Source organism: Mustela putorius, unplaced genomic scaffold, assembly GCF_011764305.1.
Source record: "Mustela putorius furo isolate JIRA1106 unplaced genomic scaffold, ASM1176430v1.1 tig00537227_pilon_pilon_pilon, whole genome shotgun sequence".
NCBI lineage: Eukaryota > Metazoa > Chordata > Mammalia > Carnivora > Mustelidae > Mustela > Mustela putorius.
The window spans coordinates 44,423,521-44,443,384 of NW_025422368.1; the positions used below are offsets into that span (position 1 = coordinate 44,423,521).

Below are 19,864 nucleotides of genomic sequence, written 5' to 3' on the forward strand. Positions count from 1 at the left end.
GTTTTAGATTTACTCCTTACTCTTTTCTGGGTGAAAGTATTAATTTTATTGAATTTGAAGTGAACACACTGATCTAAAATTCTGTGGAATTTCATTTGACTTAAAAACTTAAACAAGGGGCGCCTGGGTGGCTCAGTGGGTTAAGCCGCTGCCTTTGGCTCAGGTCATGATCTCAGGGTCCTGGGATCGAGTCCCGCATCGGGCTCTCTGCTCGGCAGGGAGCCTGCTTCCTCCTCTCTGCCTCTCTGCCTGCTTGTGATCTCTGTCTGTCAAATAAATAAATAAAATCTTTTAAAAAACAAAACAAAACAAAACAAAAACTTAAACAAGGGGGTGCTTGGGTGGCTCAGCTGTTAAGAGCTGCCTTCAGCTGAGGTCATGATCCTGAAGTCCTGGGATCAAGCCCCACATCAGGCTCCCTGCTCAGTGGGAAGCCTGCTTCTCCCTCTCCCACTCCCCGTGCTTGTGCTCCCTCTCTCGCTGTGTCTCTGTCAAATAAATAAATAAAATCTTAAAAAAACAAAAACAAAAACAAAAAACTTAAACAAGGCCAGTGCAAAAAAACAGGTAGTTTAGACCCCTTTGCTCTTTAATCCCACTTTTTGGTTTAAAATCTGGGCTGGGTGACGATAGCAGGATTGAATGACATAGCTGTGTGTCTCTGTAATGGATGGCAAATGTAGAAAGGGGCAGGACTTTAAAAATTACATTCTGTATAGGGTGTTGCTTACTTTGTTGTCTGGACCCCAAAGTCTTCAGCAAAACTGTCAGTTGTGGATACACCTCTAAAATACTTGTAAGGATGTTTTAAATTTCAAAAATTTATAAGTTCACAGAAGAGACTGATGAAAAATTGGAGAAATCACAATTTTTATAAAACTTAAGGATAATTTTTTAAAAGATTTTATTTATTTATTTGAGACAGACAGAACAGGGGGAGAGGGAGGGGATGAGGGAGACACAGACTCCCTACTGAGCAGGGAGCCCAAGGAGGCAGGGCTCCATCAGAGGATCATGACCTAAGCTGAAGGCAGATGCCCACGGACTGAGCCACCCAGTTGCTCCAAGCATAAATGTTTTTAAGTATTTGTTTTCAAACACTTAAAATGCTTTAAACTTTTGGGACAATAAATAAGAAGTGTCCTTATTATTTTCAATACCTATCCCCAACAATACCAGGTAGAACTTCTTTTTTTCAAAGGGGTGTCTCCTTTCATGATACCATACATATATATCTATGATTTTCAGCCACTTTATTAAAACATAACAATCTAAGATTAAAGAATCAGTCTTGCTAATGTGAAAGCTTCAACCTTGAACTCGATTCGAACTTCTTCTCCCCTTCTTCCACCAACCCACCAACCCCAATACAAGTAAAGCTCTAGTGACTTGGAGGGAGTAGGGAAATATCTGGCTCTCAGACGCCTGTTTTTCCTCTCTTCTCTAGATTTGGTGCCCTTGTTTATGGCAAAGAGAAGGACAAAGAAAAGACAAAAAACTTCCTTACTTTAAAGAGAAAAAGGCAAATGTTTCCTTCCTTGACTGGGTAAGAATGCAATCTTCATTGACTGGATATTGATAACTTCTATGTGACAGTGTCCAAAAGCTGTGTTCCAGCTTAGGACGGCTTTCATTCTCCTTGCTACAATGTTCCCTCTTGCTGTAGTTGGCCCCCATACTGACAAAATGGCTCAAGCCTTTCCTGGGATTTGTACCACCCATAGGAAACTTTATTTTCTTGCCACACTAAATGATGGGTATAGGGTTACTTCCCTGCTATCCTGGTGGCCTCTCAGTCTATCACTGTTCAAATCCTCTTTCTCCTCCTGCATTCTAGGAGATGAGCAAGTCCTGTGGCTAAGCAAATGTCCAACAGAGAAAAGATATGTGTCTCCCCATTTTAGAAATCCAAGCTTTAGAAGTGATTCTCTTCAAGCACTCTTCACCCCAATTACATATTAGAAACAGCTTGTCCATAAACATTGCTTTCTCCAACAGTCTCCTTTCTCTCTCTCTCTCTCTGTTTTTTGACTAAGACTGGGTAGGAGTGGTAGTGGTGGTGGTGGTGGTGATAGGCTGGTTGTGACACTCAGTTAATGCTGTGGGATTTTTAAGTTATTTTAACCTACAATGTGGAACATTGTTGTAATGTATCCATTACATTGTTGTAATGTATCTATATAAATACTCAGTTATATATTCTATGATGTAGCTATATAAAAATTCAGCTATATATGCTATATAACTATAGTATTATTGTGATTATCAAATGTCAGCCAATCCTTGCTTAATATATTGGTAAACCTTACACTTAAGTGGTAAGAGAAATAGTTCTTATTTGGTCCTCCTCAAAACAACTGTGATACCCAGTTCAAATCCCATACCAGTTCCTTATAACAAAATTGATGGTGGAGAATCCTCAGTCTCAGTCTACAGGAATCCAAAATTCAAGCCGTTCAAGTATTTTTTTAAATGTAGTTAGATAGTTCATGGTTTTGTGAGGAATTAAGTCTTAAAATCAACTTAGGCACTTTAAGACACATGTATTAGCATATTAAAAATTCTAGCAAATGTTGCAATAATGAAACTTCTTTTACTTGGTTTAACTCAGCATTCCCTGTGCTTAATTTACAGTGGAATCCCCCCTCTCCCCCCCGCCAGAGTACTTCCCAATATCTCATGAAACTAATCTGAGGAACCTAGTTTGGATCCTTCTTCCCTCTCTTCTTTTTCCTTTTTGTAATTTTTGTGTCCACAAGGAACTACACATATCTAAATCTATAAAGTTCTTCAACTTAAAGAAGTATAATAAGTATGTCTGTTGTTGGTTCATTCAAAATAGAGGCTTTTTCCTTCCTCTGCTACTATAGTAAGAGTTAAAAAAAAAAAAGAAAGAAAGAAAGAAAAAGAGAAAAAAGATTCCTTGGCTTTTAGCAGGAAAAGCTAGCTTCTGGGTTGAGGCTGCCAGAAAAGGTCTTCTTTCCTATTTAGAAGTCTTGTGCGTTAAGATTTCTTTTGATGCTACACTACCAAATTATCTCCTCAGTAGTAGTGGCTAAATTTGTAAGTGAATAATTGGCTGTTTCTCTGAGTTCTGCCATTTAACTGTTCTATGCCCACTAATGTGGGTTATGCTTAGGAAGACTGATTTCCTAATTGTAGGCTGTTTCACTAAAAGGAAAAGAGAAGGTATGGAGATAATATTTTTCTAAGATCACGAACATCACCAAAGGTTTAGCAGATAGCACAACTTTTAATATCTAGAAGCTAATAGGAACTAAATTTATTTACGTTGATGAAATACAAGTGTTTTATGAAATATGGTGTACACTTCTATTCTAGGCAGTCTTTTATTTATTTTTTTAAAAAGATTTTTATTTTTAAGTAATCTCTCCACCAATGAGAGCAAACTTACACAACCTGGAGACCCAGAGTCACATATTTCACCAACTAAGCCAGCCAAGCACTGCCCCCTCCAGCAGTCTTTTAAAAACACCTTAATTGACTGAATATAATTTCTAGCTGCTTCATATAGAACTATAAGAAGTAACTTCATACAAAGTTACTTGAAAATTATTGTAAATACTTAGTAACTACCTTCTTGTAAACAATGTCTTTAAAAAGTCATGGGCCTTTTAAAATCCTGTTAATAATTATAGAAGAGATGCCATCACAGAAACTGAAAGATTAGCTAATATGTTTATTTTAAAAACCCCACTATTTTAAAAAATAGTCTTACAGTAGCAAAGTATAACATAATCACTACTTGATGCTATGAAATGTAATAATTTAAGAATGTTTCCTTTCCCTACTTTACCTATTTTTATTTCTCAACAGAAAACATATTAACAGCTAGTTATGTCTGTTGTCTTTTTAAAATTTTTTATCTTTTTAAAGATTTTATTTATTTATTTGTCAGAGAGAGAGAGAGAGATCACAAGTAGGCAGAGGGAGAGGGAGAAGCAGGTTCCTTGCTGAGCAAAGAGCCCCACATGGGGCTTGATCCCAGGACCCTGAGATCATGACCTAAGCCAAAGGCAGAGGCTTAGCTCACTGAGCTACCCAGGTGCCTCTGCTATCCTTTATTAAAATGGCTCTTTATATTATCTATCATTTTCTTGCATTTTTCCCTTTCAGATGCTGCCTTAATAATTAGCTTCTCTATTTAAAATTCTTAGATTACATGTAGTATTTCACATAAAAATATGATATCAGCAACTTCTATTTTGTGATTGTTTGCCTCTTTCTACATTATACTAAGATTTACAAAGATCATCTCATAAATAAATTTAACAACCCTGAAAGGCATGGTAATAGTTTCACATAGAATTTTCAGGTAACAAAACTGAGGCTTGGAGGTTAAACATCTTGCCCAAGGGACCTCAGCTTACATGTATTTTAGTTGGGTAAAATTCCAGCTCAGAACTATTCTAAAACCCCAAGCTCTTACACTTTGCTTTTCAAATCTCTGGTGATTCAGCAATATTTTCTTGAATATTTATGATTTCTTATCAAAAACCTTTAGTTTTGAAATCTCATTTCAAAAATAACTTAAAAATATAATTAGACTTTGGATCACAGGGAAGACCATTATATAAATTCATACTTTCACCTGATTTGAATGCCAGGTTTCTATGTTTATAACTGAATTAGAGCCAAGCTATAAAACTTAAATTGCCCTGGGATATAATAAAGAATAAAAACAAACAAATGAATGAAGCATACATGCCAGGTAAAGGTCAAATATTGCGATTGCTTGGTTCTGGAACAAAGATTTAAAAAAAAAAATTGTAACAGAGAAAACTGGTGGGAAACTTGAATCATCACTTAGTAATATAGGTATTCCAAATTAAAACAAATGTGTGCTGTATTACTTTGTAATGACTTACGATGATGATTTAGGCTCAGCAAAACAATACTGTTTCTTTTCTTTGTTACACTAAAATTAATGTTATTAATTTCAAATATTTTAGTTTAATTTCTTTTATTTCTGGTTTAAAAGTTAAAAAAGAGCCATCAGCACAGATTTACACCAGGTTTTCTATGTTCACATAGCACATATTAGGGTAACTTTGTAATAAAAATAACTTATATTGGGATTATACAAAAATTCTTATGTGTTCCTATATTATTCAAGATTGAGCAACAGTACTACACAATCTGTATGGCTGGTGCATAATAGGACTCACAATTGTTAGTTGAACCAGAATTTTAATTATCTATGTAGGTTCTCCATATTTATTCATTTGACTGATTCAGCCAAGATATCTTAGACTTTTTTCTCATAATAAATGCTCTGAACCAACAGTGAGGTTTTTTTAAAAGTCCAACTTTAATTTTTGATGGTTTTACCTATCTATCTATCTTTCCATCTCTCTCTCTCTCTCTCTGGCAGGTTCAGCGTGGAGCCCAACGAGGTCTTGATCTCAGAAGATCAAGAGTTGGAGCTTCAATCAAGAGTTGAAGACTCAACTGACTAAACTACCCAGATGCCCGCCCACCAGTGAATTTCAGTGGTTCTTAAGACTTTTTCACTAGGGAGCACTTAGAGAATCTTATGAAATCTATGGGCTCTTTCCCCACCAAAAAAATAAAATAAAATAAATTAAAAATATATATATATACAAACACATATATATTACATATATATTATATATACACACATACCTATGTGTATATATATTTAAAATACACAATATTATAAACTACGTTTAAAAGACAGAACAGGCTGTGAAGGTGGAAATAATCTGTATAATTGAAGGTAACCTTTCTTAAAATCTCTATTCTTCATCTGTACAGTGTGAATACCACCTATCCCATGTTATGCAGCTTAGGAAAATAATGTAATTACGATGCTTGCAGTTTAGTAGATGCCAAATTAAGTGGTAGCTATACTGAACAGGACAATATTGACCTCCTATTTTATCTCTAACTACTGTTTGAGGTTTTCTTGTGCTGATTGGTTTGTTGCAGCTATTTTCTAGTTTCTAAGGATCTTATATTCTTCCCACTTGTTATCTTATTTATTTGGTTTTTCCTTTTAGGCTATCTATTTTTACAGATAGTGATCCACAAAAGCACTGGAGGGTAATGACATCTTTAATGTTTGGGTCAAAATACTAAGCAACTTTAACATCATTGTGATCCATTCCAAAGGTGATGAATAATAAACGATAATTCAATATAAGGACAAGGATATTTGAAGGTCAAAATATGGCTCACAAATTTAAATTGGGTAAGATCTGCTACATACATATGGCATACAAGAAAATGGAGGAAATTGTACTATTATACCTATGTCACATAGTTTGAAAATTACATGAAAATAAAGTAAATAAAATAAAGTGTGTGGCATATAACCTGAGAATCAATCACATTCGAATAACGAATAATAAATGGATACCAAGTCAGAACAGAACAATATATTCTGATGAGAAAGCATTTATTCTATTTTCCTCAAAACTGGTCATATTAAAAGCATCCTTTTATGTTTATATCTGGAACAATTCTACAAGGATACAAAAAATTGATGGAGTTCAGAAAGTACCATGAAAATAATGCAAAACTTTGAAAACAAAATTATGGGAGAAATTCTTATATAATAAACTGTAAGGGACTATCCAAATTCTTTTATTTTCATTGTCATTTTGGTATTTTTAAGCATCAAGTATTTCATGAAATGTACAGGTAACCAGTTGAAGATAAATTTTTTTGTGTTTGAGAGGGTCACTGTGGACATCACTATGAGGATTCACAAAATGCTTAATTTTGATCAAGTAGTAGAAAATGTTTTTATAACTAAACAGTAACCTCAGACTGTACAGAGTATCTTCAAAAGAATATGTACAATGGAACATATCCCCCTCCCCAAATTATGGCTTTATTAGAGATGCTGGTTATTTATCAACACAATGACTCATTTTAAAGATTTTATTTATTTACTTGTGTGAGAGAGAGAGCACACACCAGCATGTGTGCACTCATAGAGAAGGGGTCAGAGGAGGTGGAAGAGGGACAAGGAGACTCCACACTGAGTGCAGAACCCCATGTGGGGTTCTATCTCATGACCCTGAGACCATGACTTGAGTGGAAACCAAGAGTCAGATGTTTGATCAAGAGTCAGACACTTAACTGACTGAGCCACCCAGGCACCGCTCACAATGACTCATTTTAGAATTGTGAGTGCTTCAAGTACAGTATGTTCTAATTTTTAAGAAATATTTTATTTATTTGTCAAAGAGAGAGAGAGAGTGAGCGAGCACAGGCAGGGGCAACAGCAGAGGCAGAGGGAGAAGTAGGCTCCCTACTGAGCAGGGAGCCTGATGAGGGACTCGATCCCAAGACCCTGGGACCATGACCTGAGCCAAAGATAGACATTTAACCAACTGAGCCACTGAGGCTCTCTAGACAGATGAGCCATCCCTCTAATTTTTTTTTTTATTAAAAGATTTCATTTATTTGAGAGAGAGAGGAAAAAAGGAGTGAGGGGGAGGGGCAGACGGAGAAGCAGACTCCTTCCTGAGGAGCCTGACATGTGGCTTGATCGCTGGACCCTGAGATCATAACCTGAGCCAAAGGCAGGTGCTTAACTGACCGACCCACCCAGGCGCCCCTGTTCTAGTTATCCCCCACCCCCACTTTTTGAGTAGATATTTAGATCTTATACTCTTATTTTATGCAATTTTTAAAAATATGCATAGAAGCTGAGTTAATGATCCCGTAACAGTTTTCATTAGTTCTACTGAATTTATCAGACTGGGAAGGTGAGCTAAAGGCTATTCCCTTCATATTTTGAAAGGTTTCAGAGTTGAACACTAGTATATTCAACTTGTTGCTGAGTTTTCCTAAACCTTGGCAACTTAAGGCATGCTGGTATATATATTAGTTAGTGAAATATTTGTTCCTCTTACTGAACAGACTTGTGACAACCATTTTGTTTAAATGAAATTGGTGTGGGGATACCTGGGAGGCCCAGTTGGTTGAGCAACTGACTCTTGGGTTTGGTTGTGATCTCAGGGCCATGATATGAGGCCTGGCATTGGGGTCTGCTCTCAGCGGGTAGTTTGCTTGAGATTCTCTCTCCCTCTTCTACTCATTCTCTAAAATAAATCCTTTAAATATAACTGGTATCATGGGTACTCACTGAAAATATCCAATGCAGTTTTTGAGAATTAAATTAACTCCTCACGTTTAACAGGGTAACTGAGTTCCTTTATGAAACAATGTTTCTCAATTATTAACCAAGTTACTTTTGATTAAAAAAACTACTGTTTCTGATGTAGACAGAAATTGCGTGATTTTTTGTGCCAGACTTGACTGTTTTCAAGCACTGTAATGTGTGATGGATGGTTACAAACAATAATACATAGAGTTTTCTACTTAACCCTTTCAGGACTGAAATATATATATATATATACCTATATATATTTTAAAGTAATCTCTACAGCCAACATGGGACTTGAATTTACAACCTGGAGATCAAGTGTCACATGCTCCACTGACTGAGCTGGCCAGGTGCTCTTGAACCACACCTCTCTAAAAAAATTTTCCCCATGTTATGATTTTGTCAGCACTCAGTACTGTGGTGGTCCAAATGTAGGTTTATATACTCTTTTGTTTACTTCTCGTACTTTGCAGCATACTCTACACATTTAGTCCTGAAGGGGTTTCTTTTACAAACTCTGTGGGTATAACATTTATTAGCAAGGTAGAAAACTGAGCAAGTTTATACCATAGTTTTATAGAGAAAAAAAACCTGCTAAAGTCTGTATTTCATCCATGAACAATTTGCAGTGTGGGCATTTTCAAGGAATAAAAATAAAATCCAAAAACAAAAAGGCAATGTAAAAATTTTAGGTTAAATAAACATAAAATAGTTCCTGAGAGCAAGATTACTGAATAGGATGGAATAAATTGAAGTTGGAGGGAAGGGGATGGTTTAGATTGCTTCTTCCAGGACCAAGGTTTTCTTGGGATCTATATATTTTATAATCTTCACTTTCTTTTATACTGAATGTATTTTCACTTCAATTTCCGCAGTTATAAAACAGATTAACATTCAGCATTGAATGGCTATCACTAAATCCATCACTATTTAAAAAGCACAGATAATTCATCAGTTGTGTATATATAGATTAATTTCATTCCTACTATCATTTCAGTACCTAATCCTTGTTTCTCTTTTAAACTAGATTTCAGTTGATTTTTTTATTGCCAGAAAAAATGTATTGGCTGATTACATGTGTTTTAAATTGATTTACTATTATATATTCATTGAATCTTGAAACTTTTGGGGTGTTTATTTTACTTTTTTAGGTGAAAGATACTTTATAATTCATACAGAGTAACTGGCATTATTAAAAAAAAAAAACAGCTTAACCATGCACTTGAACATTTAACAGCTGATATAATTGAGTAAGCAATTCTTTTGCATGATGTGGAGAAAAAACTTTTATTCTGTAAGTGATTTGAATGGGGAAAAATTACGTCTTTTTTTAAAAAAAGATTTTATTTTATTTATTTGACAGAGAGGGAAAGAAAGAGGGAGAGCACAAGCAGGGGGAGCAGCAGGCAGAGAGAGAGAAGCCAGCTCCCTGCTGAATAGGGATCCCGACTTGAGGTTCAATCCCAGGGAGGCAGATGCTTAACTGAGCCACCCACGCACCCCTACATCACATTAATTTAGAGATGATACATAGCTATATATTATATTTTTGATTCACAGATAATTTACCTTTGCAAGATGACAGTGGTGACATTAGGTGATAAAAGTGAGTATGATAAAAGATATACTACAAATGACTCTTTTTTTTTTTAAAGATTTATATGAGAAAGAGAGAGAGAGCGCGAGCGCGCGCGAGTGTGCACCTGCTTGTACACACAATGGGTAGGGGCAGAGTCCGCTAAGCAGACTGTGTTGAGTACAGAGTAGAACATGGGGCTGGATCCCACGATCCTATAACTCTGAGATCACAACCTGAGCTGAAACCAAGAGTCAGATGCCCAACCGACTGCGCCACCCAGGCGCCCCTATTTATTTATTTATTTTTTCCCTTTTTGGTGCTGACTAAACCTTGAGAAAGGATTGATTGCAGTGACTTATTAAAAACCATCTATCAACATTTCTACATTCTGCATTTTAAAGCACTCCAAAACCTGCCACCCTATTCTATATAAATTCCACTAGCCTCCTTCTGCTTATCTTACTTTGGTTCTAGTTCCTGGCCCATGCTCATTTCTGCTTCTGAGCTGGCCCGAATTGTGTTGTGTTCTCCCCAAATTTATGAGGTACTAATTCGCAGTACCTCAGAATGTGATTGTATTTGGAGATAGGAGCTTTAAAAAAGGTAATTAATGTTACATGAAGTCAAATGGGTATACCCTAATCCAATATGACTGGTGTTCTTGTAAGGGGAAATTTGGAAACAAACTCACATGTGGGGAGAATACATGTAAACTTACAAACAGACTCATCTACAAGTCAAGGACAGAGGCCCTTGGGGAGAAACCAACTATGTCTCAGTCTTCTAGCTTCCGTAACAGTGAGGAAATGAATTTGTTTAAGTTACCCAGTCTGTGGTACTTTGTACAGCAGCCCTTGCAAATACAATCTGCCTTTGCTCATGTTAGTCCCCTCACTGAAAATGTCCCTTCCTTTCATCCACATCTAATCAGTCATTCAACATGGAATTTAAACAGCCACTTGGTGAAATTATCCCAGACACACCAATCTTCTTTTTTTTTGTTTTTGTTTTTTCCTGCTCTAACAGAGAACTTAGTCTGTACTATAGATTTTAGCAGTTCCTAGCACATAGAGTAGTTGCAAGGATTTCAGGTGTTAATATAGGTAAAATGCTTACAACGGTGCCTGGCATGTAGTGAATCTTAAGTGTCTGCTACATCTGTTGCTGCTATTACTATGTCTTAATTAGAAGGTAAAACACACAAGAATTGGTAATTATTTGTGGGGCTTAGGGCAGAAGAAAGAATAAAAGATATTAGGCTTGGCAAATAAGTATGTGGTACTATTGCCCCAAATTATCCACTTATTTTTATAAAGAGAGAAGTAGCCTTTTAATTAGTATTATACACAATCTTTATTCAATGGAAATAGAAAAACCATTAAACAGAAATAATAAAATATAAATAGCTGTAAATAATACTTCTGCAAGGCTGAATTAACCCTTTGTCTATATCATGTTAGATCTTTAGGAGACTTAAAATTTTCACAAAACTGGAATTATAGTTGAAGAACAAAGGTTTGAACTACATGGGTCCACTTAAACACAAATTTTTTCAACAAATATAGTACAATATTTTGTACTTATTATTCCTTATGATTTTCTTAATATTTTTCCTCTAGCTTGCTTTGTTATTATGCAATATGTAAAGCATATAACATACAAAATATGTTAACTATATTTTCAATAAGGCTTCTGGTCAATAGTATGCTTTAGTTTTCTTCGACTACGCATGCAGGGGAGGGAAGTTAAGGCGCCTTGCATTATTCAAGGGTTAAGTCTACATTTTAAAATGTCTCTTCACACTTAATGTATCATGCCAATAAAATTTTCTCCACATCATTTTTTTGAAGTTTTATTTAAGTAATCTCTATATCCAATGCGGAATTTGAACTTACGACCCTGAGATCAAAAGTCATATGCTCTCTGGACTGAGCCAGCCAGTTACCCCTCCTCCACATCATTTTTAAAGGCTGAATACTGTTCTATTATATATATAGCTTAACCTACTTAACCAATATCCTCATAACCATGTAATAATGAATACTCTTATAATCAAATTGCTACATATAGTCTTATTTCCTTATGATACATTTCTAGAAGAGGAATTTCAGGGTCAAATGCACATGCTCCTGGCTTCTGATACATACTGTCGAATAGCACTCTGGAAGTGTGGGGATTTATATTCTCAGACATTTAAGAAGCCCTGTTTCTCTGAATCCTTGCTAGTATTATCAAGACATAAATCACCTATTAAAATAATACCTGAAGTCCAAATTAATGTATAACACGTCACTCATAAGTTGGACTATTAAAAAACCTTTTTATTACTCTGAAAGTGTAAGATTCTTACCTACATTTATTTTTATTTTTTTAAGATTCATTTATTTATTTTAGAGAGAGAGTGTGTGTGCAAGTGGGGAGAGGGGCAGAGGAAGAAAAATTCATTCTGACTCCTCCTCACTGAGCATGGATCTGGACACAGGGCTCGTACTCACAACCCTGAGATCATGACCTGAGCCTAAATCAAGAATTGGATGTCCAGGGGCGTTTGGGTGGCTCAGTGGGTTAAAGCCTCTGTCTTTGCCTCAGGTCATGATCCCAGGGTTCTGGGATCGAGCCCCACATCGGGCTCTCCGCTCGGTGGGGAGCCTGCTTCTTCCTCTTTCTGCCTGCTTGTGATATCTGCCTGTCAAATTAAAAAAAAAAAAGAATTGGATGTCCAACCAAGCCACCCAGGCACTCCTCTTACTTACATTCTAGATGAAGACTCTGAGGTCCATTAAGTTACATAAATCAGACCACTACATAGTAGGAATTTCTGTCCCAGTTGTGATGCTGACTACTCTTCTGATTTGTCAGTATGCCTCCCCAATTAAGCTGTAAAGGTATACTCTTCATTATTCAGGGTTGGAAGCTAGCATATTCCATTAGGTTAGCACTACTTTTCCCAACTGCTTCATAGTTTGGATTTTACACATCATGTGAAGGAAGCCTTTTGAGATATTTAAAAAGAAAAAAAGATTACCTAATCGTAGATAAGAATCTACTTCGTTCATTCATTGATTTATTTATTCATTGTCTCACTCATTTAACATGACTTCCCTAATGTCTACTTCATGTGGAGAATGCAGTGAGCAAAACAAATGTAGTCCCTGCTCTCATGTAACTTAAATTTTTAGCAGGATGAAGGGAACCAGCTAATAAAGATAATGATAAATTACAAATGCTATTAAAGAAAACAGAATAAATGGTGAAAGGAGCTACTTTAAATACAGTGGCCAGGGAAGGCCTGTCAGAGATGATTTTGGAGTTAAGATCTGAAGGATGAGAATAAGTTAGCCATACAGACTTAGAGAAAGCACATCCCAGGCAGAAAAAACAAACAAACAAACAAAAAACAGCAAGTGCAGAGGTCCTGAGATGGAGTACCAGTTAAGATTAAATTCAACTGAGAACAAGAGACCCCAAATAGTGGCTTTAATAAGATAGAAGTTTACTTTCCCCTCACATCAAAATCTGCATGTAAAGAGTGTAGAGCTGGTATGGTGCTCCACAAGGGTCTCAAAGACTCAGGTTTCCACAGCTTAAGATTTTGCCTAGAGCCCAAACTGACTGAGTTCCAGGCCATCACATCCTTATTCCAGGGTGCAAGATATTAAGAGGAAAAGAAACAAAGGACTGAAGGTGCACACCATCTGTCTTCTAAGAATGGTACTAAAGGAGAGTCACATGATGTACCTGCTTATATACCACTGGCTAAAACTACCACATGGCTACCAATAGTCTTTATTCTGGACAGCCATGTGTCCATGTCTATTAGTATTTAAAAAAATGGAGAAATTTTAGGGACAACTAACAGTCTCTGCTGCAGACCGGAAAGAGCTCGGTGGTGCATGACAGAAATAGAAAGGAAGCAAGAAGGTGAGAACAGGATGAAGCTGGATTACATTTACGCAGAGATATATTCAGTCTTTTAACACACCATCTTACAGAGTAGAAGAGAATGTTTAAGAGGCAGGAAGGAACCGTTAGGGTCAGGGAAGGGAGCGACATAAGGAGGTGCTGCTCCTCTTTGAATTTTCCTGAAGTAAAAAAACAGCGAAGCAGAATGTTTAATGGACTGAATAACCAGGCAAAACATTTTCTACTGGCGACATCAGCACCATTAGCAGTTTAAATTCATTCACACAACATTTACTAATATGTAAAAATACCTTCCATTCTGTAAGCGTAACAAAGTCACCTTTCATTTATGGTATGCTTATTTTCCTTGCTATTTAAGGCTGACAGATGCCCTCTGCCCTTCAATCATAAATTTTAAATTGGATGACAGTGATTCTTTTAGGAAGGAAAAGGTGATTGTATAAAAGAAACCAACAAAGGAAGGAGAAATTTTATTTACTTCAAATGGTTTGTACTTTACATTAATACGTTCTATCATTCAAATAGAAAAAAAAAATAACCATTCACTTTATGAAACTACACAAATCCAAACACACTTGCAGAGACTCTTCTTACGTCTAAACATGTCGAATGGTAACAAAAAGGAAAGCGTTTAGCGATATACAAAGGAATAAAAAGAGATTGTTTCAAAGAACATAAATTTAATTTTGAGTGACAACTGTTTTTCTGAAAAATAGAGACTTCACTCTCGCAAAGTTTCCACCAAAGGCACCATAATTTCAAACGGTCTTGCTCACAGCCCAGCAAGTCACTCAAGCTGAGGTGGGGACTGAGGAGTAGAAGCGAGGTAAAGTGCTATAAATCTAACTCGGTTAGCGCAAACTCAGGCAACCGTGCTTTAAAAACTGGCTCCCCTGTAAGTTCCCTCCCACCAAGTTTAGAAAAAAAAAAAAAAAAAAAAGGAAGGGTGGTGAGTAGAAAATACCAACGGTTTCAGCCGAGGGAAACTCACTTCTCAGGAGGTGATGGTGACATGCTGCCAGTCCCTGGAAGTGCCTGCACAAGCACCGGAGATCGCGGGGGCTGAGGGAAGAAAAGGGGACAGCGATCAGTTTTGCTTCAGGTGGTGGGAGTCGGGGGTGGGGTGGGTGTGGGGGCCCTTCCAGGAGGACGTGGGAGGGGCGTGGTGTCCGACACGAACACAAACACAAACACGTTCCGCGTCCCCAGAGAGGGCGGGCCGACGCCACCTCACCATTCCCCGCCCCTGGACCCCGCGGCCCGCCACGGACCGAGGGTCAGTGCTCAGTGCAGAGCAACCCGGCCCCAGGCGGACTGTAGCGGCCGTAGGGGCCCTGATCGTTACAACGGCTGCGAAGAGGCTGCGCGCCTCCCAGCGAATCGGTGGGAGACAGGCTGGAAGCCGCGGAGAAAAGGTGAGGGAGTGAAGTGCCTCTCCACACCCCTTGTTGAACGCGCGGGAAGCGATCTGCCCACCCCCAACCCTGTCCGGTAGGCAATCGCTGTTCCCACCTTCCGCCGCCGCCTTGAGTGAAGCCGGAACGACGGGGGTCACGGCGGGGGTCAGAGGGTAAAGGTCTTGCTCCCAGCAGCCTCCGCGGTGGATACGTCGCCATCTTGGATCCGCGGGACAAGAAAATTCATGCGGTGAGTTTTTGGCAAATTTTCGGAAGTCTGGCAGCGGGGCGCGCGGCGGGGGCGGCGGATTCGGGGCCCCCTCAAGGCTGGGGAATGCCTCGGGGCCGGCCCGGCCGCGCTCGGGGTCCGCGGGCAGCGTCCTGGCCCGCCGCTTCCCGTTGCTTTTGTCTCGGCTCCAATCGAGAGAGGGAGAGCGGAGCGGGCGGGGAGGGGGGGTGGCGGCGGTGGAGGAGGGAGGGGGTGTGTATGAGGAGGGTGGTGGACGGGACGTAAAGCGTCGCTGTACTTGGGTGGCTGCAGCGGCAGCCCTGGATCCTAGGCCTGGTCCCTTTCGCGGGAGCGGAGGCTTCTCCTAGACTCCGCTCCGCCCGGCTCCCGCCAGCGCGGAGGAGCCGCCACCGCCGCGCTGCTTCCTGGGGAAGAAGAGAAGGCGGCAGCAGCGGTGGCCGAGGAGCCCGGGTCCGCTTTAGACGGGCTGCCGCGTTCCCAGCAGCTTCCGCGGTCTCTGGCTGTTCACATTTTCTCAGTACACCCACATCACCTGCAACTTGTGCGTGTTTGTGTGTGTGTGTGTGTGTGTGTGTGTGTGTAATAGATGGGGTTGGGGGAGACGGACACGGGACTGGCTAACGGGCCTCAGGAGCCCCCAGGCCCTAGGATACCAAAGAGTATGGTTGGTAGAAAGAGGAGGAGTGCAACTGTATAATGCTTTCTCTGCCACCGCACCCGGAGGGTGAAGCTTGCGAGGAGAGATAGAGACTGAGACGGGATAGTCCTGGGGCGGCGGAGGAACCCGAGACGCTTCTGTTTGTGAAGTTGCTAGTCCTAGCTTTCTACTTCCGCCGGGGCCTCTCCACCTTGTGCTGTCTTGGGTCTAACTTAAAAGTTTCACGGAAGAAATGAGTGGGGTTGAAGGAGGCCTTCCTAGTTTTTAGTTGAGGCTGTAGTCCAGCTGGGAGAGAGAGCATCTGACTCTTGTTAACTGTTAGTCCTCGGCGAATGAGGATTCTAGGTTTCTTTTATAAAAGCTCTTCCAGTGTTTTAGAATTTGCATTTATTCCTGGCCCTGTAGGTATGGTATTTCCACCACAAAAGTCTTACATACGGGTACCACCCTCTCGGAAGGAACCTAAACATCAACTTCCTTTGCATCCTAGGAGAGGCCTTCCTTCACTTTTAAACATCCAGAAGACCGAATGCAACACATTCTGTTTCATTTTCATAGAACTTTTGGTCAAAGAATCTTACTTCTTTCTTAATCTTCTGGACCTATTCTAACAATTAAGTACATTAATACCAATCTTTACGTTCTTGGAGAAATGGTGGAGAGTATGGAGTTAAAATCTGTTCACGAGGGAGGCTATACTTAATTCCGTTCAAAGTTAACACATTTCCTGTCATGCTTGATATTAGGAATTTCTAGACTTCAAGAATCGTTAAGTATAGCTTTTGATTCGCCTTTTGAAATAACATTAGTGGAAATAAAGTATTTATTGGATAGAAATTTCAAAGTATCTATTTACATAATGGGTTTAAGTTGAGTTGTTTGGGAATACTTAGTATATTTGACAGCAGTTATTTCTTAAATATCATTGAGCACATATCTTTTGCAATTTTGGAAGATAACTTTATCCCGGATTAAAAAGGGTTGATTGAGAATTGCACTGGACTGAAATGGTTAAAATGTCTACATTGAAATGGTTAGAGGTCTACATTCAGATATTTTCATTGAAATATTGCTTAGACCAGGATCTTCAGTAAGCTTTGTATGTTGAACTCCTCTTTAGTTTGTAGTTCTTTTCTGATAATAAATCTAAAGGAAAAGTAACTATAAAACAAAACTGTTCCACTTTCTTGACTTTGTCTCATTTACTTTTAAAAAGGTACTTTTCTCCTTTTCTAAAGACAGTGAATTGCAGTGACTTCTGTGCATACTTTGTAGACAGGAATTGAGAAACTTTCCCATTTTTTGCATCCTAATTAATGTGTCAGTAAAAATAGATTATCTTAAGCAGAACCCTTTTATTCCAAGTATACTGTATAGAGATATCTGTAACCTAATCTGATACTCTTGGGGAATGAGAATTGCCTGTATGCTTAACCAGGCAACAGATACGGCCTTTAAAATTTTTTCAGTTCCTGTAATACTTCGGTTTTAAAGTAAATTTATGTTGTGGAAAAATTGGGGCAAAATGTTAGAGTGTATTTATATCTCTTCGTTTGAGAGGTACTTGGTCTTGAAGATAAAACACAAAATGATATTCCTCCTCAAGAGATCTAATTATCTGTATTGTTACTTAATGATTTTCAATGTTTAATTTACTTTTTGATTTTTCAGAGATACTTAGTTTTAACCTGATATCTCTTTTTGTTCATAAGAAAATAAGTACTTCAGATATATGAGTAGAAGTGCTTCTAACCTAGTTGTTTTGGTTCTTATCTCTGGTAGGTAATGGTATTGAAGGTACTTGTATCTTAAAAGACTCTTAGAGAATTTTTCACAACCCATGGGAAGTTATAATTTTGCCCTGTTCAGTGACAGATTTGCTTCATGAGATTTTCTGACACTATAGAAAAGTAGATCATGCTTCACTTTTATATTTATAAAATAACAAGTAGACATTAATAGACTAATAAAAATAAGGGTTTTTTTTGCTCTTTTAAAAGCAGTGATAAATAGTATTTTTAAATTAGGCTGAAATTTTTAGCTGTACAAATTTTGTTCTATTATTATATCTTTATTTCCATGTGGTTACTTAATAGGCAGTGAGGACAGCTTATGCAAATAGTGATACAGTCTTAGGAAAAGATACTACTAAGTAAGATTTTGTTTGTTACCTAGTCCTCCAGTAGATTTTGTAATACAAAGAAGCAAAAGAAAACCAGGGTACCAGGTAGGGCAGTTTTACAGACAGAGAGTCAGTCTGAGTTGCACTGTAATTTTTGAATATAATTACATCCAGTGTATGTACATACACTATCAAGGGATCTAGCGCTGTGTTATAAGAATCATTCTGATTGATGATATAGGTGATCATTCTGCTTTACTACGGATAATTTCTACCTGTGATACTTAACATTGTGACTTTCATTAGATATTTTCAAAGAGCTGTAAATTGATGTCTGTTACAGAAAGCCTGTCTTTGAAAAGAAATAGAATAGACATTAGTGTTTTTAGGTTTTAAAATTAAAATCTTGATCCTGGTTTTGTTCATGGAGTCTTTTCATCTTCAGCTTAAATACTATGTATATATATTTCCTCTTGCTTTAGTTATTCTGTTTGGCGTCCTTTATTTTTAATTCTTAAAACTCCTCTCTATGACGGGCCATGCTGATATGGCTCGTTCATTTATTTATTTTGTCTATACTTTAGGGATGACCTGGAAAAAGAATTCCCTATTATGTTTTTCTAACAGCTTGTTCTCTGAGATGCAGATGCACATCTCTTGGCATATCATTTGGGGGTATGCTGCATTACGAAATAATAAAACGGTTTATAGTGTTTGTTTTTGGTAACATTTCATAGCTTATATAATATGGAAATATAAGTTATATAGGAGAAAAAAATTTCCCATTTCTGGATACTCTTAAATATTTTGTATAGGCTTACTTGGGGTCTAAGTCTAGTTATATTTAGCTAGATATTTTGGACATATTTGCCACCTTGAAATTTTTCCTTTTTTTTTTTTTTTTTTGCTTTCATGCATCTGTTTTTGTGTGGGTGGGTGGGAGTACTTTTACTGTCACTTCTTTGTTGTTTGACAAACTTCTTATTCTTCAGAACTTTACTCTGGTGTCACTTTTTAAAGATTTTATTTATTTATTTGACAAAGATCACAAGTAGGCAGAGAGGCAGGCAGAGAGAGAGGGAGAAGCAGGCTCCCTGCTGAGCAGAGAGCCCAATGCGGGGATGCGGGGCTCGGGGCTGGATCCCAGGACTCTGGGACCATGACCTGAGCCAAAGGCAGAGGCTTTAGCCCACTGAGCTACCCAGATGCCCCTCTGGTGTCACTTTTTAAGTGAAATCTTTCCTAAATCCCCAAATCCTTCTGTTGTACTGCCTTTAGTCTTCAAACCTCGATAATTAAACGTGTCTTGCTGTATTGTAATTTACTGTCCACTATATCTACCATAATAACATCCAGTGGACTGTAAGTACCTTCCTACCTAAAAGGTAGGACTTTGTTTTTTTATGTTTACATTTCTGTTATCTTCTGTAGTGCATAGGATTCAGTAGGTTATCAATAAATATGTGGTAAACTGAACTGTGCCATATCATCTTTTGATTCTATGCTTTCAGAGAGCTGAACAGACTGGAGAAGGGGATGGGAGGAAGGTCCACCTTGTATTCTTTTGCTTCCTTGAATTTTTTTTTTACAGATTTGTATCTAATTAACTACCTAGGGGAAACTAGATAACCATCTTCTTAGAGAATTGTATGTAGAGTAAGTGTAGGAAAGGGAAGGATATTAGTAATAAAGTGCCTCTGGCAGAGTGTTTAAGTCTGTATTGCAGTATTTTGTATGGCTAAGGTCACTGGTTGAAGGAGATATTTAGTA

General features: G+C 38.1%; 1 protein-coding gene across 6 annotated transcripts in view; it reads left to right on the forward strand.

Moving 5' to 3' along the window:
* The first annotated feature begins 15,192 nt into the window (after nt 1–15,192).
* The window catches only part of CNOT2 (CCR4-NOT transcription complex subunit 2), a 123,275-nt gene continuing 118,603 nt past the window's right edge, over nt 15,193–19,864 (forward strand). For 3 of the 6 annotated variants that reach the window (XM_004752441.3, XM_045073084.1, XM_013056058.2), the window contains exon 1: nt 15,204–15,314. In XM_004752441.3, coding sequence (XP_004752498.1) covers nt 15,310–15,314 — 5 coding nt within the window. In that variant the 5' untranslated portion in view covers nt 15,204–15,309. Of the gene's footprint in view, nt 15,315–19,864 lie in introns of all 6 variants that reach the window. The other 3 variants (XM_045073083.1, XM_045073081.1, XM_004752442.3) reach the window with 2 other exon arrangements.